The sequence below is a fragment of the Peromyscus leucopus genome, chromosome 4, assembly GCF_004664715.2.
Source record: "Peromyscus leucopus breed LL Stock chromosome 4, UCI_PerLeu_2.1, whole genome shotgun sequence".
Lineage (NCBI taxonomy): Eukaryota > Metazoa > Chordata > Mammalia > Rodentia > Cricetidae > Peromyscus > Peromyscus leucopus.
The window spans coordinates 103537334-103559291 of NC_051066.1; the positions used below are offsets into that span (position 1 = coordinate 103537334).

Below are 21958 nucleotides of genomic sequence, written 5' to 3' on the forward strand. Positions count from 1 at the left end.
GACTCGTCGGGGCTCACAGAGATCAAGGAGCCTTCAAGGTTCTGACCTAGGTCCTCTGCATATATGTTGTGGCTAAGTAGCTTGGTGCTCTTGTGGGATTCCTAACAGTGGGAGTGGGGGCTGTCTCTGATTAATTTGCCTGCGTATGGGGCCTTTTTCCTTATACTGGGCTGCCTCTTACAGTCTTGATGTGATGCTATGTGCCTAGTGTTATTGTAGCACGTTATGCCATGTTTGGTTGATGTCCCTGGGAGGCCTGCTCTTTCCTGGGGGCGGTGGGGGTGGGGGCAAGAGGGGTGTTGATCTAGGGGAGAGGGGGGAGGCATGGGAGAGAGACTGGGGGGAAGGCAGAGAGGGGAAACTGCAGTTGGGATGTAATATATGAGGGAAGAATAAAAAAAATGCCCTGTGGCTCTAAGCCGGCAGAGGGTGGGAGGCAGGTAGATGGGTGAATGGGTGGTATGTGCTGCGTGCCCATGGCTTATCTTCTGGGACCTAGAAAGATGGAGGAAGGGGGCCTCCCACCCACATGCTGACCTTCTGAATCTCTGTCCCTTCCGCTGTCTGTTGTCACCTGCCCGCGTTCAAAGGCTCCAGCTTTCTCTGGACACCTTAGATCTGGTGTCCTGTTCACCGTTCAGTGTGACCCCGTTATCATTTCACTCTGTGGATCTTCTTTCCCATTCTGGCCACAGGGTGGGGGTGGGGCACCACCTCCTCACCCCATCTAGTTGTTTGGTCTGTCTTTCCTAGGAGCTGGGAGGTACCCCTGACATTTCCTCCACCTTCTCCAACTCCCTCACCCAGTCCATGCCCCTTCTCTGGGTGGACGTGCAAAATAGTCTCAGCAAGTTGACTCACTGAGCCGTGTGTGTGTGTGTGTGTGTGTGTGTGTGTGTGTGTGTGTGTCCCAAGCAGAGAAGATGTGACTCCACAGGGCCCTGTTGTCCAGTTTGTCCATTTGTGGAACTGATATACCAAATAATGGTCCTCACAGAAGTTTGAACTCAGAGTTCAATGGGAAGAGAAACATCTCAGACCCAGAACCTTGAATCCCAAACCCACACCCACTGACTGAGACACAGACCTGATCCATAAATCACTGCTTCCCCAAGTCACAGAAAAAACCTGGAATTCTCAGTGGGACAATCAGCTAAAAGGGAAAGAAAGAAAAAGAGAGAGAGAGAAAGAAAGAAAGAAACAAACAAACAAACACACAAATAAAAAATCCTCCATGGAGAACCCAAAGGAATACATTTACACATTTTTGGATTAGAATAGCATCTAATCGCCACCATGGCCACATCCATCTGATCTTAGAGGGCACTTATATCACATGCCAACCCTAAACCTGCTCCTGCAATCTGGTGTTGGCTTTAGGAAATCCCAGTTAACCCTTGAACTCCTGGCTGCCTGAGCTCTGAGAATATGTCCTTTCCCATCAGAACAGCTGGATTAGGGGCCACTTCTTGAGCTTGCTCAGTCAAAGGGGTTTACTAGACTCTAAATCAAGCCATGGAGGGAAGGGGACTGGTGTCACCAAAAAGTGAGCCCTAATGGTCACCTCCCAAACACTGACTTTTTGCTTATTAGCTTCACCCTTCCTCAGTGGAATCTTCTGCCTGTCTGGAACTTGGGCTACCAGACCTGCGTGTCGTGCCCTCTTAGCCCACATTGGGCCTACTGTTGTTAAAAAGTCTAAAATGGAGGGGAGGGGCCTGGAGAAACCGCTCAGTGGTCAAGAGCACTTGATGAGCTTGTAGAGGACCCAAGTTCCGTTCCCAGCACATACCTGGTGGCTCACAACTATCTCTAACTCCAGTTCTTGGGGATCCAACACCCTCTTCTGGCCTTGGCAAGCACCGCAATGCACACGGAACACAGATGAACATGAAGGCAAAGCACACACATACATAGAATAAAAATAAATCTTAAAAAAAAAAAAAGTCTAGGAAAGGACCTCATGGTGCCTGCCCAGCCCAACATGGGCAGTGGAGTTTCTGCCATGATGGACAGCCCTTCACAGGGACTGGGGATCATCACAGTGTGTGATCCTCAGTGTTGGCCTCAGCTAGGCCTGGCCTCTTGCCTATGAAGATTTCACACCTCCCAGGAGCTCTGTAGAAAAGCACAAGAGAATCTTCCATGATCCCCCCTGCATTACCCTGCTGGCTGCCTGGACAAGGAAGCAGAGCTCAGAACGGAGCTGTGGATGACCCCTGCTTACCCTGCATCGGGGGCAGGGTTAGGGCACCATGCCATTCCCAGGCCGTTACCCCACATGGAGATGGGAATAGCCCTTGGAAGGCACTGGAGAGCATCACCCACCAGGAGAGGGGCAATATGTACAGCGTGATGTCAACCCCACTCACCCCCAGGTGTGGCAGGTGTACCATTGGCTGGAGGCCTGGCTCAGTGCCTATTCAGCACTGGTTTCCCTTGTCACCCTACGGTGCCCCATGTCTTCTCCCTACCTACAGCTATTCACAGTGCCCCGGGAGCCGCAGCTAGGACTTCCTGTTGCTGGCTCCTCTGCCTTTGGCCCTGGAGCTCAAGTGTACTCCGTTCTCCTCCTGGCTTCAGCACAGTGCAGGGACAACATCAGACCCCAGCAGGTCCCAGACCCTTCCCCAGTGTGGCCAGAGCCAGGGCCAGATCTGTACCAGCAGAGAGGTGAGAGCCTGGAGGGACGATGGGAGAGGACCAGGGTGGGGACGAAGGCCCTGAGTTGGCATTTTCAAGTTTGCGTTTGGAGACAATTAGGAGCTGAATTATTAAAGCCGCTCAAGGGGAGAAGCTGTTTTTAAGAAAGCATGAGTAAGCAGGGCCATCTCACAGCTGCGCACAGGATCGAAGGCGATCAATTGCCATAATGGCTGTAAATATTTACTCGGTAAAATGTGTGAGCCACCCACATGCTCTACACAGGGGTCTGTATCCAACCGCCCATCAGGCTTACCAGAGATGCCCAGTTCCAGTTCCTCCCTTCTCCCCACCATGGCAGCCAGACCAGTGCTGTGTGAGACCTGTGAGGAGGGTCCCTGTGATACAAGCTCCCTAAGGACTCAGGTGGGGGTCAGGCACTGCTTGTCTAGAGTAGCCTGATTATGGATGGATGGATGATGGATGGGTAGATGGATGGGTGGGCGAGTGCATGGATGGATGGATGGATGGATGGATAGATAGATGAATACTGTTAATCTCCCTTGGCCACAGTCCTCACCTATAAAATGGGCTGATGATGCCCACCTCAGTGTTTGTGAGTAAACCTGGACACTCAGTAATGTAAGCCATGCTGGCCTGAGGGCTGGCAGGGGCCACAGGTGGACACAGATACCTGGCACTCTGGTCTTATCCCAGGTCCTGGGCTTAATTAAAACAGAATCTACTTACATCTCTGTAGAGGGGTTCTCTCACTCAGAGCCCCTAGGTATGAGTTGACATGTGTGGGCTGCTCTGAGGCTCAGCCTTGACCCAGGAGCTGTGGCATTTACTGGATGCCTATTGTGAGCAGATCCAGTTAATCGTTTTTATTGTTAACACGACACAGTCAGCTGATAAGAGGGAACCTCAACTGAAGAACTGTTCTCCTCGGAGAGGCTTGTGGCTGTGTCTGAGAGAGGCTGTCTTGATCGATAATGACGTGGGAGGCCCCAGCCCACTGTGGACAGCACCATCCCTCGGCAGGTGGGCCTGGGCTGTGGGGGAACAGCTCACTGTTAACCCAGTGAGCTAACCAGTGTTCCTCCACAGGTCCTGCTTGAGTTCCTGTCCTGACTTCCCTCGACAAGAGATTGTGACCTGGAAGTGTATGCCAAATAAACCCTTTCCCCGGGGGAAGGCTGGTTAGAACGTTTTATCACAGGAACAGAAAAGCAAACTTGGACATGTGCCGAGTACCCTGGATGACTGTTACGTCTTAATCCTACCAGCAGCCAGGGAGTTTGCGCCTTCACAGCCCTCCATCCTAAAGACAGGAAACAGAGGCTGAGGGATGAAACCGCTCACTTCGGGTCACCTGGACACAGTTAGGACTCTCCAATCCTCTCTAGGAACCCTTGGGCTAACCCCAGGACCATCCATTCCCTGCTCTCCGATCCTCCTCTGAGCTCCTCTTCTTTTTCCTCTCAGAAGTAACCCTTCTCTAGCCCACATGCCTGAGGGTCTATCCAAGGACTGGGGAAGAAAGGGAGCCCGACCTCCATTTGTGCCTGCAAGGTACTGCCCCACAGCCACCCCTGACTCCTGGTAATAAGGGGCCCATCCAGGCCAGGTTGGTCCTGTGTCAGGCAGCAGATCTCCAAGGACCCTTCCATCATGGGCTGATAATGCTGTCACAGCAGGACCTGGTCACAGGCACACGTATCACCAAACCTGTGAAAGTGATGAGTGTGAGCATGAGTGTGTGTGCGTTCTAGTGCACCTGCACATATCACAGTCCTCGTGTACACACACACACACACACACACACACACACACACACACACACTGCGAAGTCTGCCCACAATGCCTTCCAGTCTCCCCACAGACTCACCTCAACCAGTTTCCTTGTGAGATCCGTGTTTAGAAATAGCTCAGCCACCCACCACTGTACACTCACCTCCCCCACCAAGTGCTGAGATGGAGTCCCTAGCTTTTCACCTGCACCCCTTGGATGCCACAAGCTGCGACACCAAGGCCGAGAGAGCTGTTCAGAGGAAAGAGCACTGTCCTTGGTGTTCCCGTACATATACACAACCTCAGGCATCTCTCGGTGCTGCAGGGCTGAGACAAAGGTCCGGGAGTCGGGAAGGGTGGATGGAGTCGGCTGCCATTGGGCATTTCCCAGTATCAATGAAGCTTGCAAAGGGCAATACATAGGGACTTGAGATCCCCACAGAGGGCCAAGGGATAAACTCTACCTAAGTCAACACCTCTGCCTTCCTCCTCCAAGGGGGTTTCAAAGGATGGGGCGGGGGGCCTCTGTCCAATACAGCTGGCAGCAAATTCCCCAACCACAGTAGGTTTCCACAGGCATTTTGGGGTGAGAAAGTAACCTGTCTGGTGAAAACTAGCAAAGGAAAGGCTTCCCTGGTCCCTGTGTTCTTAACCAGCCTCAAGTCCTACTCTGTGCCAGGCTTTTGTGTAGATGCTACACAAATATTTAGTGAGTGGGTGGGCGGATTGATGGATGAGTGGATACGTGAATAGGCAGATGAGTGGAGAGATAGATGGGTGGACACATGGTCGCAAAGATAGACGAGCAGGTGGAAGGATGAACTGACGGATGGGTGTGTGTATGGAAGGATGGATGGACAGACGGATGAGTGAATGGATGGATCAACAATTTCCTCTCTAAGCCTTAAGCTCCCCCCATGGAAGGTGGCAGTCGTGGTGGCTGGTGGCATGGGTGTGGGCACCAGTGTCTTCTTGGCTCAGAGCAAGCACCCAGCTCACTCTTCCCACCGTGGTCAGCCCCTCTCTCCAGCCAGGAGAGGTGTTTCAGAGCCAGGAATCTTCCTCTGTGTTGGGGGCAGAAGACGATGGCTTCTTGGGTCCCTAACTCACCCCTTGGCCTGAGATCCTCCCATGCTCTTAGAGAGACCTTAGGCTGCTATTGGCTGGTGCCTTGGTTCCTGCAAATTCATCCTGTCACTGGGCCCTTCTTGAAAGTCAGAGGCTGTGTGGCATGTTCATGGGCTTTGGGCCCTGCTGAACCTACCAGTACATCTGCAGCTATCTCCTGTCCATCCTGGCGGAGTTCCAGTGGATCCCTGCCGTGATTCTGGTCACTGCTTAGGCCTGGGTCCTCACTCTGTCTTTGTTTTTGGGAATGGGGTGGGGTGGGTATGCTGACTGCGGGGGAGGGGCCATGGCTGTCACCAGCCTAGAAATGCCATGAGCTCTGCAGAGGCTCAGCTTGTCTTCTGCAGCCCCTGGCCGGGAAGCCTCCCTCATCTCTCCCCGGCTGTTGCCTGTCACTGAGTCAGTTCCTGGAGCTCACTTCAATCTCCTGAACCAGTCTTAGCCAGGCAAGGGGCTTGAGCTGTGGTCTCTGGGCTTTCAGAAAGCCCCTTCATCATTTCCTTCCATGCTGGAAAAGTCCATAAAAGTGCCTCCTTTGTCTGAGACGTGAAGTCATTAAAACTGTTTCTTTGAACCTGGTGTGTGCTGCATGCCAGTACTCGGGAGGCAGAGGCAAGTGGAACTTTGTGAGTTCAAGGCCAGCCTGGTCTATATAGTGAGTTCCAGGACAGGCAGAGATACATAATAGAGAGATACTGTCTCAAAAACAAAACAACAAAACAAAACAAGACCCCAGTTACTCACTGTCTTCCACATTATTTCCAAAGAGAGCAAGAGCCGGGCCTTGGGAAGGGAACGGATTTAGTTCACTACTGAAGGACAGTCCTGTTCTTCTCTCCACATTTCACTTCAGAGACCCCTTGGTATAAGGGCTGGAGGTCAGGAGCCCTGGTCTGTGCATCCAGGGAGGGATTTGTAAATGTAGATTTTCCTGTGCCCCCTCCCTGACCCTTTCCGCTCCATTCCCTCTCTGTCACCTGAGCCTGCCCACTTATTCACACTGGAATGGGGAGTACCACAAAAGGAGGCTTTGAAGGCAACATCCTAGGACCCACCCACCACTGAAGCCTCTGGAGTGTCGCAGGTTGAGGCCACTGCCATTCCAAGGAACACAGAGTCCTAGCAGAGATTTCATGGATAACTAGGGATGGGTGGATGACCAACTGGAGGAGGCACTTGGTCTGTTCTTGGCTCAGCTCAGGGAATTGGGAGGCAGGATGCAGCCTGAAAGAGAGCTAGAAGCCCAGAAATACCAGGTCCTGGGCCTTTAATCCTCTAAGGTGTGAAGTGGATATGTCAGAAGAAATGAACAGCCTATGTAAGACCTGTCTTCGAAAGGTTAAACCTGCCTGCTGCCCCGGCCTCTGCTGCCCCCTGGTGGACAGATGGAGGAATGCCTACTAAGTGAGCTCCTTTGGCAGGAGTTGTGTGTGGTGGGAGGGGGAAGCGGGGCTGGAAGGGCTTGGGAGCGCTTTCCTGAGAGGTGTCCAGGCTAACTGGATCCAGGCTCCCCTGTCCATGAGCATCCGCCTAGCAACAGTAATTGCAGCCACCTCTCTGCCACAGCGCTCCTGCCTTTTCCCAGAGCAGCCCCACACACGTTCTTTTCCATTCTGGAACAACTGAAAGTTGTTCCGGTCTCCCTTTCCTATTATATAAAAGAATCCTCAAAGCCTTTCACCTTGGAGGCAGAGAGACCCGGGCCGCTTAGACCCATGCACGCCACGGTGGAGTCGGGCTGGGAAAGTGGTGAGGATGCCCAACACATCTTTGTAGAGGATCCCCGCCCATCTCGTCAGTCGGCTCCAGCACGCCCTTCCCTTTCTTCCCATTTATCTGGACACACAGAGGGCAGAGGCAGAGTGGGCAGAGGTTGGAGCAGGAAGGGTCCCGAAACCATTGCAGCCTTATCAGTCTGAAAACCACCTCTCTCTGAAGAAAGATGGCCGCACTGCCCAGGGCGGGCTTTAGGCTCCGCCTCGCTAGAAAGAGCCTGGGAGAAAGTTCTAGCAGGGCCACAGAGCGATGATCGAACACAGGAGCTTCCAGAACTCAGGCAGCAGCGGCCAGGGGCAGGGCTACCAAGAGATGAGAGGTGGGAGGGCAGCCTTCCAGTGAGGGTCTGGAAGCTACAACACCCCCAGGAACCTTCCCCCGCCCCCCCACACACACACACACACACACAGAGGCCTTGCGCCCGGGCAAGTGGAATGGGGAGAAGTCACAGCTGGTTGGCTTTGGAAAAGTCATCCTCCACATTGCCAGTCGCAGACAAGGGAACTAACTTGACTGACAGAAAGGAAGAAACTTCAGCTCGGGCCATGAACTCAGGTCCCAGTACTGCCTGCCCAGCCACTGCTGTGGTCCTTTGCAGATGCTGGTGGGGTCCCAAAGAGTGTGTCCACGTGATCGATGAGTCAACTGAGGGGCCTGCTCAATGCCCAGCCTCAGTACAGAACAGAGCCAGGCCAGGAGCCCGCCCAACGACAAGACACAGGCAGGAAGCCACCCCCGGAGTGGCTCCTTTCCCACACCTGACACAACCATCCCGGTGACCTCAGTCTTACATCCATTTCATCCTTCACATGAAGAAACTGATGTGAGAGGCTGGAGCTTGGCCTGGCAGATGGGGCTGTGTCCACAAACTGTGGAAATAAAGGCTAAGCTGGCCTGCACCCAGCCTGTCTTCAGCATCGCCTGACTTGCCAGGGAAAGCTGACTGATGCTGTGACTTGGTACACAGATGTGCATGTCTAAGAAGGCCCCTCTTTTCTCTGACAGAGAAGGTGCCCTCACGGGTGGCCGCTCGCTGCCTCTGGTCCTCTGTTTCCCATCACGTGGGTATAACTGAGCCGTTCTGCTTGGGCTCTGTGTGTTTGAAGCTCTCCCACCTCCCTGGGTTTCTTACTGATTTGAATTAGCTTTGTCATGCGGCTGGCAGCCTCATTTAGGAATTCAATGGAACCTGGGTATATGCTTGTGTCTATTTGTAGGAGAATATTTTTAGTACATCAAAATGATACTTGGATAAATCAAGCCAGATGGACTTTGTGACGGGGCAGGGATGGCCTCTGCTGCTTTAAGCTGGCAGCCCTTCCTGGCCTCTGCCCTACACCCACCTTGTCTTGAGGGGCTCTGGGATGGGCGGGGGATTCACAGTGTTACTCTCTCAGTCTCTGGGCTCTTTGTGTCTTGCCCTCTGTGAACTGGGACTTTCCAAAGGACAGCACAAGAGGTATGACTCTATAGGTCCCACCCTGCTCTGGGACCTCCTTACAGTCTAGAAGAGTATCTTGGGAAAGGATGGGCTGTTTTCTCCCCCACCTTCAGTGACCTGAGTGGGTCCCCTGGAATTTGGGATGTGAGATCAGGGTGAGGGGTCTGACCCACACCTGGAGTAGGGTCAAGGCAATGGCTGTGGCGACCCTGGCTTTCATGGGTATGACCTGGATACCTGCCGCCACTCTCCAGCCAGAGGGCATGTGCTACAGAGCCCTTGTGTACCTAGGGGAAGAAAGCCAGAATCCCTCTTCCAAGTTTCACCCACTCCCCTCAACATGGCCTGGAGAGGGAGCAGCTCAGCGCCTAGAAGGCAGGACCACAGGGCACCACAGTTGCCTCTAGAGACGGATGGATGGCATTGGTCTGGGATAAAATTCTATCTAAACAGCTTCAGTTCTGCTCTCATACCTAGCACCTTTCTTGCCCGATTTCTCTCTACATTGATCTGCTGTCCCCTCTAAGTTCTATCTTAGTTCTGCCCCATCTAGGTTCTCATCCATCTAGCTCTTTCGCATCCAGCTCCTCTCTCATCTCCTCTCTCTCATCTTGTTCTTCACCATCTGGTTCTTTCTCATCCTCTGTCTTGTTCCTCTAGTCTCTCTTCTAGCCCTTCACTGTTCTTCCCCATCTCAGTTTGTTCCTCTCCAGTTCTTACCCATCTAGTTCTTCCATTCTCTTTTTTCTTTTCATCCGTTCCCCCCAAATCTCTGAGGTTTACAGTTACATACCCATGCAATAGCAATGCTCTGGTTAGAACAAGGTCACCAGGCTTGAATTCCCTAAGGGTCAAGAGGAGGTGGCAATGAGATCCACACAAAAGAGCAGTAACTGCCTGCCAGCCATCACCTGCAACCCAAAAGGGAAGTGACTAATGGGGAATAGAATCAACTGAGGGCTAAATTCGGTCAATATCTGAGCAAGGGATTTTATGTGCTCAACTATATTCTTAGACGTGGTTAAAGTGTTAGGAGTCTATCAGTGACTAGTGAAAATAAAACTGCCTTATTGCTGGGTGGTTGTGGTGCACGCCTTTAATCCCAGCACTCGGGAGGCAGATCTCTGTGAGTTCGAGGACAGTCTGGTCTACAGAGCAATATCAAGGACAGGCACCAAAACTACACAGAGAAACCCTGTCTCGAAATGCCCCCCCAAACAAACAAACAAACAAAACAACAATAAAAACCCCAACTGCCTTGTTTTCCTTTGGCCCCTTATCTGTCCAAGCTCTCTTGGCTACTGCTTTTCGGCAGGGCAGGGGGAGTGCACTCGGTGGCTGGGCAGCCTGAGTCAGCTTGATGGACCTGTAAGCAGAACCCTTCAGGTCTGGGTTAATAGTTAAAGGTAGATCTAAAATTAGAGATAAGACTTTGGAAAGGAAGAACGTTAAGTTTAATTAGCACATTCACCAGGCCTTCTCAAACAGAGTCTGGATGCTTAAGTCTGTTCTTAGAGAGTATAGAGGTATCTCTGATAAGATACTTTCATCCATCTGGGAATGGTCCTGGCCAGATGCTGCTAATGACGATAATGACGGAAAGACCTGAAATTAGGAATCTTGGCTGTGTTACTGCGCAGAAGGTTATCTAAATATTCCGTTAGTAGAGGGGAAATTGTGCCCAATGAATGATGGAAAAGTTATAATAGCACACAAGAAATTCATAATAGAAAATGGCTGATAATCAAAAGCCAACGTCACCAAGACTCCTTGAGCCTTGGCTTGACCTAGGGAAGGCCCTTGGCTTCTTCCAGGTGTTAACTTGTCATAATCAGCTGAAATCCTACTTCATGTATTTTTGTGGCTTGCACCGTATAAGACTTTGAACTCTCACTAAGAAAAGAGGGAAGGACAGACAGACTTCTAGAGGAGAGAACAAGAGAGGGCCCAGGAGCCTTCTGGTATATTGAAATGTACAAAACCACCAGTTACCAGGCCATACAGATGCTTGTCTATTGGCAAGGAAGCTGGTCACCTCCTTCTCCCATAGGGCAGGCATTACTGTATGCATTCTGGACACGAACACACACACACACACACACACACACACACACACACACACGTATGTCAGATGAGGGGCCAACCAAGTGTAGTCAGGCAAGAGCTCAAAGCCCCTATAGACAGCAGGAACAGCGAGGTCCTGAAGCAGAATCATGGCCAGTGTCTTGGTGGCTTCCATTGTATCCCTCAATCCCGGTCCTGGCTCCCTGGAGTCTCTCCTGGGGCTAGTCTGGTCTTGCCATCTTTAATTCCACCCTCCTCTCCAAAGATCTTCTGGAGAGGAAAAGCCACCAGATGACAAGACATCGAAAGATTCCCCAGAAGGCTTGCTAACCCTGGGCTCCTAGGTCTGCCTCCCGGCCCCGCGGAGCTGCCTATACTGGCCCAGACTCTGACCTCCCTCTGGACCCCTCGATGGTGGCAGACTTCTGTCCTTTCATTTCATTCAGTTCTGGTGTTCTAAGCCATCATTGCCCCATAGATTGGGGGATGGGCAAAGCTACTGCATTTCCTGTCTTTGTTCTTAAAACGTTCTTTGTGGGCAGGGGTGGGGGATATCTCTATAGGTAAAAGCCTTGCCACATGAGTGTGGCTTCCCGAGTTCTATCCCCCGGGACTCAGGTTAAAGTGGAGAGAGGGAGCTGACTCCACAGCGTTGTCCTCTGATCCTTATGCACAAGCCGCAAGACTGTGTGTGCACACACACGGCAACAATAAAATGCTCTTTGTTAACCTGACAGCTTTTGGGTGTGCCTGGCTCTCATGTAGGTGCCCGGACTGGGCAGGAGAGAAGACAGGCAGGCGACAGGGTCCACCCCAGAGAGTGAGGTCGACTGCTCCAGTCTGGCTGCTGGCTGCTAGCATATCACCCCTCCAGGCCGCTGACATCTCCCTGAAGCAGAAGGCTGCTTTGTGTGTCACATGCCTGTCTTCGTTTGATGGGTTTAATAAGTCTCTTTGGGGAGTCATGTGACTACTTTATCCTAGGTCCTTTTCTTCCAATAACGGGATAGGACAAAAGAGCCTGGGGGGTGGCTGAGCTTCAAGGTCTGAAGCTCTCGCTATTTCGTTTCTCAGGTCCCCATCTGCAGGATTCCCTCCCCTTCTGGGTCTGGAAGTGCCCACTGCCAGCCAGCAGGCCCTGCCAAGCCTGGATGAGAAGCAGAGGAAGCCACACAGCTGTGGCCTACTCTGAAACCTCCCCCACCCCCAGGCCGGATCTAGGACATAGGCCGGACGGATCCCCCTGCCTCCTGCCAAGGCTTCCAGATGAGTGGGCTTCTGAGGGGCTGAAGAAGGCTGTCATTGATAGACATCTTCTCTACACAGTCACACACTGGCTCCTTTCTTCTCCTCTGCATGACAGATCCATATTGTCTCTGATGGGAGAGGAGTCCTCAGGGAGGAAGGGAGCGGAGGACCATTCAGGGTAGGGGAGCCTTCTTGTGCAAGGCAGGGAGGGCTCTCCAGAGCAGATAGGCAGGCTTGGGTTTGTACCCACTAGGAAGAAGAGAATCGCCCCCAGCCAGCCCATCTCGCTCCAGACTTAGGAGTCCGAGAGCCTTGGCTTGGCCCTCTGAGGGGCAGGGGTCGCTATGGGGACGTCCAAGGCTCAGAGACTGATCCTGCTTCCACACCCCCAGTCCTTTTATCCCTGCCCCCAGAGGAGGGGCCACGGTCCCCAGTCCCCCCCAATGGCATCTTCCAGCACCTGGTTTCCCTGTCCCAGCAAGGCAACCCTCACCTCGAGCCAGGTTCCCGGAGATGAAGCGGAAGAAGAAACTGATGAGGTCACCCAGGTGCTTCTTACAGCCATGCTGACACTCCTGCAGTCTCGGGGAGCAGCCCTCGCCACACCCCGACATGGCGCTGCCCGGGGCCTGTTTCTCCTTGCCTCTCCCAACCCTCGGCTCAGCAGCCTTCTTTTGGGAGGAGCCCCCCCCACACACAAACACACTTCTAGCTTGTCTCTCTTTCAGTCTTTCAATGCCTCTGTTGGTCTTCGCCCATCTCTTGGCCTCTCTTGCTGTCTGTCTCCTGCTCTCAGGAAAGCGCCCTCGACTAACAGCCTTTCAGCCCTCGCCCAGGGTCTGCTGTGTCTCCCCGAGCCTGAGCCTGCGTGGTACCTGAGCTTTATCCCCTCAGTCCCTAGGACCCAGGAGCTCACTCGTGCCCAGATGAGAGTGTCCGCAGCTGCAGAAAGCCTGGCTGGGGGTGGGCATCTGCTCTGGCACCTTAGGAGGAGGTGGCACCAGTGTGACTCGCAGCTCAGGGTGTGAACCTCACGGGCCCAGGGATTTTCGGCAGCCTGCTCCCGCCCTGCCCCAGCCTTCGGCCTCCTCTTTACTCGTGGCTTCTACTTACTAGCCAGGCTCCCATCCGACCTGAGTGTCTGAGAGGAAGACAATGGAGAGAGGAAGCGGTCTCTGTGATGAGGACAGGGGACGATCGAGAGCATGGCCGGAGCAGGAACTTCTAACTCCCTTTACTGGGCACCTAGTAAATGCCAGACATGCTGAGATCCTCTGGCTACCAAGGAGGCACCCAGTCATCCAAATGGCCCTGTGAGCGCTGTGTGATCTAGAGTGACAGTTCTGGGGGCCTTCTCTGAGCTTCTGCTTATAGACATCAGGATCTGTCAGAAGGAGACATATGCCCAGTAAGAAACTGCTCTTCTAGGCCTGGGAATGTAGTACAGTCAGGAGAATGCTTGACTGGCATGCATGAAGCCCTGGGTTCAATCCCCAGCACCGGAAAAAAAAAAAAAATAGATGTGGTGGCTCACACCTTTAATCTCATCACTCTGGAATTGGAGACCAGAGGATCAGAAGTTCAAGGTCATCCCCGACTACACAGCAAGTTTGAGGCCAACACCGAATAGCTGAGATCCTATCTCAAAGCAGAATAGGAAAACAACAGCACCATTCTTCCATGTTCCTTGCAGTCTGTGTGTCTTAGTTCTGACCAGTGAACGCAAACAGTCTTCTAGAACTCTCTGCGCTTGTCTTACTTTACTGACACAAGCAGCAGCACTGTCTCCTTCCACGGGACGTTTCCTTCCCGTTGCCTGGGATGATGTCATAACTGCGACTGAGCAGGGAAGGGCTGAAGAACCAAGCTTGCTGACTTTGGTTACTCCCGAACTCAAAGGGAGCCACTGTTCCTCGGGGCTTCTGTTACAGACAGATGCAGGCGAGTCAAGTCGCCTCCCGGAAAGTGAAAGGGGAACTGTCGTGTGTTGCACACTCTACCAGGCGAAAAAAAGCGCAGTATTTGGTGACACTGGTCGTGTACCTGCTCCTGTATGCTGCTCCGAGCTGTGGACTGAGCACACACGAAGGCTTCGCAGCAGGCCCAGCAGGCAGTTCTAGCCTTGGGTGGGTGTATGGACCCAGCATATTCAGTAACTGCAAAAACTGTGTCTAAGGCAAGTTGTGACACCCTCGGGGACCATGCAGGTCCCAACAGGAGAATGGCATGCACTCAGTTTTCCAGAAAAACATGTTTCTTTGACAATATTTTTTTTCCCTTTGCATACAGCTAGTTGCTGGCGGCCGGGCTGTTGTAGAGACGCATTGAAGACTGTAGGTGCCTGGGTGCCGTGCGCTCTGGCTAACCGCCAGGAACTGGGCATCTACCTCTAGTCCCAGGCCTAGTGGGTTGTGTGTGCATCTCTTTATCACCACGTGTACTGATGTGGTGAGGTCCGAAGCCAGGGCAGACTATGCAGGGAGTGGAGCGGACAGGTAGGCAGGCAGCTCAGCCTACTGCCGCTTTGACGATTTCCCACAGGAGTCTCTTAGACTGTTTAAGGAGGGAAATCACATGTGATTGACAGGCAGAGGGGCAGGAAAGGTGCCACCAAGCAGTGAAGCCCCTCAGGGCAAGGGCAGTGGAAAGGGACATCTTCCCTGTCTCCGTGGTGGTGGGGAGAATGCTGTGCACAGCTGCTTCGCACGCGGCTTCATGCACTGCCTGGAAGGAGATCTCGGCGGCCTGAGAGGGTGTTTGCCATTGATCATGGCCTGTGGTTAACCATGGGGTCAGGTGTCAGGGAGGTAGAAGGGGCATGGTCGGAGAAGGACCCATTTGGGGGATGAATCCTCCCTAAATGCTCTTGAGAGGGTGCCAGGGCTTGGCAGGTGCCTGGCAGCCTAGGAGCCAGGTGGCATCTCCTTCTAGCCACTTCAGCACCTGCACATAAACAAAGTACCATTTATCCCATTTGACTTACATTACTCGGCATTCAAGAGAAGAGCTGCCTCTTCCTGGCAGCCGTGGGGGCTGCAGCTGGTGTCATGTGCCCAGCCAGCCGGCAGGTGGCAGCCAAGCTCAGTTGCCATCTCTCGATTGTAGACAAGGGGCCACTCTTAAGCCTCGCTAGGGTTGCCTAGCCCCTGGTTACTGACCCTCCAGCACTCCCGCTGCTGTGCATACCACACACAGAGGTCACATACGTCACTGTCATTGGCCAAGGGGTTTGCTCTTCCATTCTTCCCCTCTCGCCACTCCTGGCACAGCTGGAATAACAGAGGTGCCTACTAAAGACTAGGAATGGCTGAAAGCTGCTGCAAGATTCAGGCATGGTGGCACACGGGATCTACCTCTCTGTCCAGAAGGTGGCACAGGGACCAGGTGAAGCCAGGAGGTGGTCCTTCAATCACCCTACCCACTCAGTACCTCCCTTGTCTCCAATTCTTTGGGTTCCAGGTGAGAGAATTTAGATTCTGGAGGGAGAAGCCCCAAGGGGAGATACCCATGGGGCTGTTGCCCCAGAGGCTGGGATGTTACCTGGCTCTTTTGGGATACTCCTATCAGTTAGAGTGTATGGGCCAGCTACACAGAGTAGCAAGGAGGGTAGTGTCTCAGCTCAGCGGCTTCTCTGGGAATCCCAATGACACTCATCGACGGGGATCACAGTAGCTCCAAAGCGGGTGTAGTCTTCTAAGGAGTGAAGGCTTGGTTTGCTCTCTTGAGAACTCTGGGACTCTGGAGTGGATTTGAGTGGATTAAAGATGGCCACTCAGTGCTGCCGCTCAAGGAGCATGGAGTCCATCTGTCCTCTCTTGAATCTGAACTGACCCTGTGACCTGAATGGCTGATGAGCCTGTGGGCCTACACTCCAGGGGAGGGGTAGGAGCGCGTATGTCCTCAGTTCCGTGAATGGCGGTGTTGTGCGGCAGGGAAGCAAGCCCCGCTCATCACGGGGCTGGGGGGGTGGAGGGCATTTCCCACGGGGGCCGCTGGGCCTGAGCTGCTTCACACACTGGTTCCCTGCTCCTCCAGAGCTGCTGTGACCTTCCCCAGAGCCAGGGTCTCTGCCCTTCTGCTTAACTCAGGCTGCCAGGACCCCGGGGCATTCTGGGAAGGAGTTTATTCTAAGTCAGATAATTGAAGAAACCCAAATCTCACAGGCCTCCTAGGGAGGCAGACTGGAGAAGCAGGTCCGTCCAGTGGGTGGCATCAGCTACACCTGAAACCATGCCTCAGAAGGCACTCGGCCAGGAAGGGCCACCCACAGAGCAGGCCAGAGTCACAGTTCTGGCGCACGGAGGAGATGTCCCTGGGGCTCTGGAGTGGGGATGGGTGCTTCTGGGTGGGGAGGTCAAGCCGCCTGCCCTACCCCACCCTCTGGGCCCATGCATCTTAGAGACCACTGCTGCTGTCCCCCCTCCTAACTCCATCTTGGGCAGTCCCCCTCAGGGCACAGCCACAACTGGACCAGTCCTTGTACCACCACCTTGAGGTCCCTGAGTCTTGCCCATTCTGTGTTCAGGTCCCAACTCACTCAAATCTTGGGGACGCTGTGCTGGGCCTTGACCTCCACTTTTGGTCATCCCAGATATCTGTTCTTCTGATCCTACTGCTGAATGGAAAAAACCAACAACAAGGACAGTGTCTGGGCCACTGGGCTGCCACAGGCACCCGATGCTCAGGATACCGTGGCAGGCCTCCCTGGACATGTGACAGAGATGCCCTGAATGCCGCTTATTGTTCTGTGCTGCCAGAGCCGAGAAGCCGACTCATCAACCAGAGCACGGCGTTTCACATGCACGAAAACCTCCAGTGCGGACACACCAATGGCGTCCTCCTTAAGGGACGCAGATGGATGTGTTTAGACGAGTAACTGAGGCCCGCCCAAGGGAGGCAGGACATACGGGGTCTGATTCCTCAGTCTGTGGTATCCCTGTTCCAATCTCTGGAGAACCCGATGAGCCGTTTAATCTCTTTTAGTACCTGTGGACTCCTAGTAAAATGAAGCAAGAGATGGGCTGCAGGACCTGCTTCCTGTGGCTTGCTTCCCATCCATCATATCTCCTCTCAGTGCCCAGCAACTTCTGATAAACATGCCCATCCATGCAAACACAGGCTGGGCTGGACTGGTCCATGCTGTCCTGGCCCTACCCACTACTGAGTACCTTTGAAGGGAGTGACTGGGAAAAGGCCCTGCCCTTTAAGAAGCCACCCTGAGCTGGGCGGTGGTACACACCTTTAATCCCAGCACTCAGGAGGCAGAGCCAGGTGGATCTCTGTGAGTTCAAGGCCAGCCTGGCTACAGAGTGAGTTCCAGGACAGGCGCCAAAACTACACAGAGAAACCCTGTCTCAAAAAACAAAACAAACAAACAAAAAACAAAAAACCCAAAAACTAGAAATTACATATAGGACTAAATAAAAAAAAAATCTTTAAAAAAAAAAAAAAGAAGCCACCCTGCCCTTGGAGTGGCTGTTCCCATCCTGTGGTAACCGCGGACACACCCTGCTTGCTTTCTCCACCCAACTCATCATGCATTGCCATCACAGATGCTGTGTGCACATCTGGATGGTGTGTGCACATCTGGATGGTGTGCCGCCCCATCCAGAACCGCTACTGCCCAGTAACCAGTCTGCGGGTCGAAGAGGTCATCATGAAGGAAAACAGAGGACTCCAGCAAGCCCTTGATTCTAGCTGTCACTCAGGATGACAGATAGTGGGGGGACTCTGAGTTTGAAGGGGACAGAAAGATGAGCCATCTAGGGGAGAGCTGAGCCCCTTGGACACACTCAGAGGCCACACAAAAGTGCCACACTGTGGTGGTGCCCACTGTGGTGGAGGATGGGAAACACTTCAGCCCAGTGCAAATCACACAGCACTGTGAGGGTAGACTCAACACATTCTGCGGCCCGCGGGTCCACAAAACAGCTAAGGGGGGACATGAAGTCTCCCCACATGTTCTAGTGCTTCTGCAGGAAAGGTTCAGGGACAAATGTCAGCTAACAGTGACAGAGAAGCACACAAAGGCTCTTGTGTAATGGAATAGAGCAAAGAGCTACTTGGGGTGGGCTTTGCAGATAAAGATGGAGTCTTGGGACGCAGCAGCCCTGTTCCCCCATGCAGATGCATGTGCAGGCCACTGTGCTTGCTACCTCCTTCTAGCCTCGTGAGCACCAGCCAACCTGGGAGGCTAGGAACACGGACTGTGCCCATTGTCTGACAAAGAGACTGAGGCTCCCTGGACTATCACACAGCAAGAGAACTAGTTGAGTTCTTTAAGGAAACGTAAAGCAGGTCTCCTGGCCAAGCACGCACCTTGTCCCAGTGACAGACTCTCACACACGCATCTGCGCCATCAAATACATATGTGGTATGGGGAGGGACCTTGCAACTGATCCTGGCATGCTGGTATGGGGCTGCACTTCCACTTGCATGGTGCATGTACACACTTGTGTATGCACACTCACGTGTGCAAAGGTGTGAGTGTATGTGTACAAGAGACTGCAGGGGCCCTGTGAGATTGTCTCTACATTTTCTATACTATCACTCCTGGCAAATACCCCAAATAGCCGTGAATAAGCACAGTACAGTTCTTGCTGCCAACCCCAACCCCATCCCCATACCATGAACACTCCAGAATGCCAACTGCAGTTTCTGGGTGCATGGGGCAAGAACCAGGAACAACTAGATTAAGGTATTTTACAGCTCTGCCCTGTGGGTGGGTCCAGAGCCACCCACAGGTAGAGAACTTAGAAAGGGCGTGTGATATGTTCAAGCCAGCTCCACGGGTGAGTGCTGGGTGAGGCAGAGCCCGGCTTCATAGCCTCCAGCCTGCCTCCATATTCCAGCCACTCTGTGGAAAACCTGTGTATGATCCCAGCCCTCAGTCTCCATGTGCTGTGGTTCCGCACTACAGTCCCGCACTAGAGCTCAGTTCTGTGCAAAACAAGGCATCGGTGAGAAGAGGATTTGAATGAACAGAGACACTATTTCCCAACAGAGGTGGAGGCGGTACGGTCCAAGGTGGCCTCTGCGGCCTCAGGAAGGACGGGAACTCAGAGCGATCTATATACCCTCTCTCTCTGGATCCGTCATGCTTGTCCTACCTGAGCCTTGTGGGGCAGCACTGGACAGGATCCACTTGATTAAGCAGCAACGCATCAGGGCCTGGCGGGTGAACCGTGGCCTCTGCCACGTGATGCCTTCCTTTTTGCTCAGCGGTATGCGCCCGGGGTCTCCAAGGAGGCTGCCATCTGACGCCTTCACTGCTTCCTGCGGAGGGAAGAGACGTGGAGGGGTTAATGCAGGCTCCCCGTGGGGACCCCAGAAGATCCTGTAGCCCACTCTGATATCCTGGGGGAGGCCAGGCCTAACCCCATCTGGAGCCGGGGCTACGGGCAGTGGGGGCCACAGCAGTGCTGGTTGGAGGACCCCCTACACACACACACACACACACAACACATACACACACACACACACATACACATACACACACATACACACATACACACAATAACACACACAACACATACACACACATACACACAACACACACATACACACATACACACACCACACATACACATACACACATATACACACACATACACATACACACACATACACACATACACACACATATACACACATACACACATACACACACATACACATACACATACACACACACATACACATACATACAAACACATACACATACACACACATACACATACATACACACACATACACACTACACAGAGAAGAGAAAGAAGAAGAGAAAAGACGCTCTGTTGCCCACCATCGCTTCATGGTTTCTTTCCATTCTGCACTCAGGCTCTGGCATAGGGTGGGTCCCCAGGAGAAGGTTCCAGAGAAGTGAGCTCAGACTTGTTCATCTTAAGCTCGGCCCTCCACAAGCTAGGCTGCCAGAGCTGAATAGTTCCTTAGAGAAGAGAGCAGGTTCACACAGGAGCCACAGTGAGGTGGGTGCACTCCCTTTCTCCTAGCAAAGGGCCTTTCGGGGGCCTGAGTTTTCACCTGGAAATGAGCTGAGGGTAGATAAAAACCTGTGTGACCACCTGGAACACCCACCAAACTCGATGACCTAAAGAAGCATGCCCATGGCCGGCTGTCTGGCCAGCCAATTAGGGGGCTCTAGGGGTTGTTGAGAGATAGTGGGAACTGAATTTGAATAGGCGTGAATCAGAAAAGGTCAGCCTGGAGCCACTGTGGAGGATTCAGAGCAGAGACATTTCTTCGCCTAGAGCAATACTGCCTTTCAGTCCTGGCTGTTCAACTGTCTGTCATCATCAGTCCCTAGTGGTGGCAGGTGGCAGCCATGACAGCCCCTCTGGGTGTCTGCTTTGCTTTGTCTATGCCCTATCTCCTGCAGTGGGACAGGTACGGTCTTGGCTCATAGCAGTATCATACCCTCAGCAATACCCTGACATTCCTCCCCTTCTCCAAGGCTCACTTGGCAGTGAGGAACATTGGTGTGAAGGGAAGGGGGTGCCAGCGATGTGCAAGGAGGCATCTCCCTACACATATTGTGCTTACACACTTGCATATTCAAACACACGTCTATGTACTCATGGACGCATACACAGACCCACACGCAGGCACGTGCTCACACACACCATGCCCTGGCTGGGTCAGAGGCACCTTCTACATTATTAAATATCTCATTCAGGAGAGAAATGGCCTCGATGAATAAAATCGGTATGTTGGTCAAGGAGCGGGGGCAGGGTGGGTCGGGCAGCTGGTGTTTCATTATTTCATGAATTCACTGCTGAGGACTCTGCACTGGGGAGGGGAAAAGAAACTGAGATCCTCAAAACCGCTAACAGGGTTACTCTTACTCGTTATAAGCCCACCCCCACCCACCCCTACCCCCACCTGAAGCGCTGGCACCTGTAGATTTTTCTCTCAAATCCTAGATAGGTGTGGTGGACCCTGGGATTTCTCCCATAGGGCAGGCTGAGACCCCTCAGTGCATGCTGGGCTGAGCTCAAGTCATCTTGTCGTCACAACCCGGACAGGTGGCTCGCGCCACATTTTTTTCTTCTTTTTTTTTTTTTTTTTTTGGTTTTTCGAGACAGGGTTTCTCTGTGTAGCTTTGCACCTTTCCTGGAGCTCACTTGGTAGCCCAGGCTGGCCTCGAACTCACAGAGATCTGCCTGGCTCTGCCTCCCGAGTGCTGAGATTAAAGGCGTGCGCCACCAATGCCCGGCTTCGCGCCACATTTTTACAGGCAAGAAAACTAATCCACGAGGAGTGTGGGGACATACCACACTGTAACATGGCATTCTGACTCCAAAGTTTGGGTAATCTTGGCCACGGGCTTCCAAAGGTTCATGGGACTAGGTCCCCGGAGAGATTTCAGAAGGTTTGGCTCCCCAAGCTCCCTAATCAGATCTATAGTCTCCAAAAGAACGCCCTGGGCTAGGGGGTCATGGTGCCATATTTCTCCCTGGCAGAGAGTCAGAGTGATGTCTGGACACCTGGACTGGATTCCTCTCTCTGGATGGGTGGCCAGAATTCTTTCTTTGAGCCTCTCTGGACAAAGGCTGTGACAGTTTCCCTTCTTGAGGTAGCAGAGATCTCTGAAGAGAAGGAAGAGCAGAGGAATGGAGCCAGCCTGTCCATACCTCCCCACAGAGGAGTCAAGCCTGTGGCCTGGGCCCAGCACACTGTGAGGGAGCCAGGATCAGGGAGGGGTGAGCACGGGTCATCCTCATGAATATTTGACACTTGTCTGTCTGGGAGAGGGTCTGATTGAGCTGCCCAGGAATGAATGTTAAATAGCTCTTCTGACACCCTCTTCTTGCCTCCCAGGCTCAAAGGCATTGAGGGGAGGGA

General features: G+C 53.0%; 1 protein-coding gene across 6 annotated transcripts in view; it reads right to left on the minus strand.

Annotated features, from left to right (window-relative positions):
• Positions 1-21958, minus strand: part of Kcnip3 (potassium voltage-gated channel interacting protein 3) — a 72991-nt gene that overhangs the window by 42872 nt on the left and 8161 nt on the right. For all 6 annotated transcript variants that reach the window (XM_028892742.2, XM_028892744.2, XM_028892745.2 and 3 more), the window contains exon 2: positions 19204-19369. In XM_028892742.2, coding sequence (XP_028748575.1) covers positions 19204-19369 — 166 coding nt within the window. The remainder of the gene's footprint in view (positions 1-19203; positions 19370-21958) is intronic.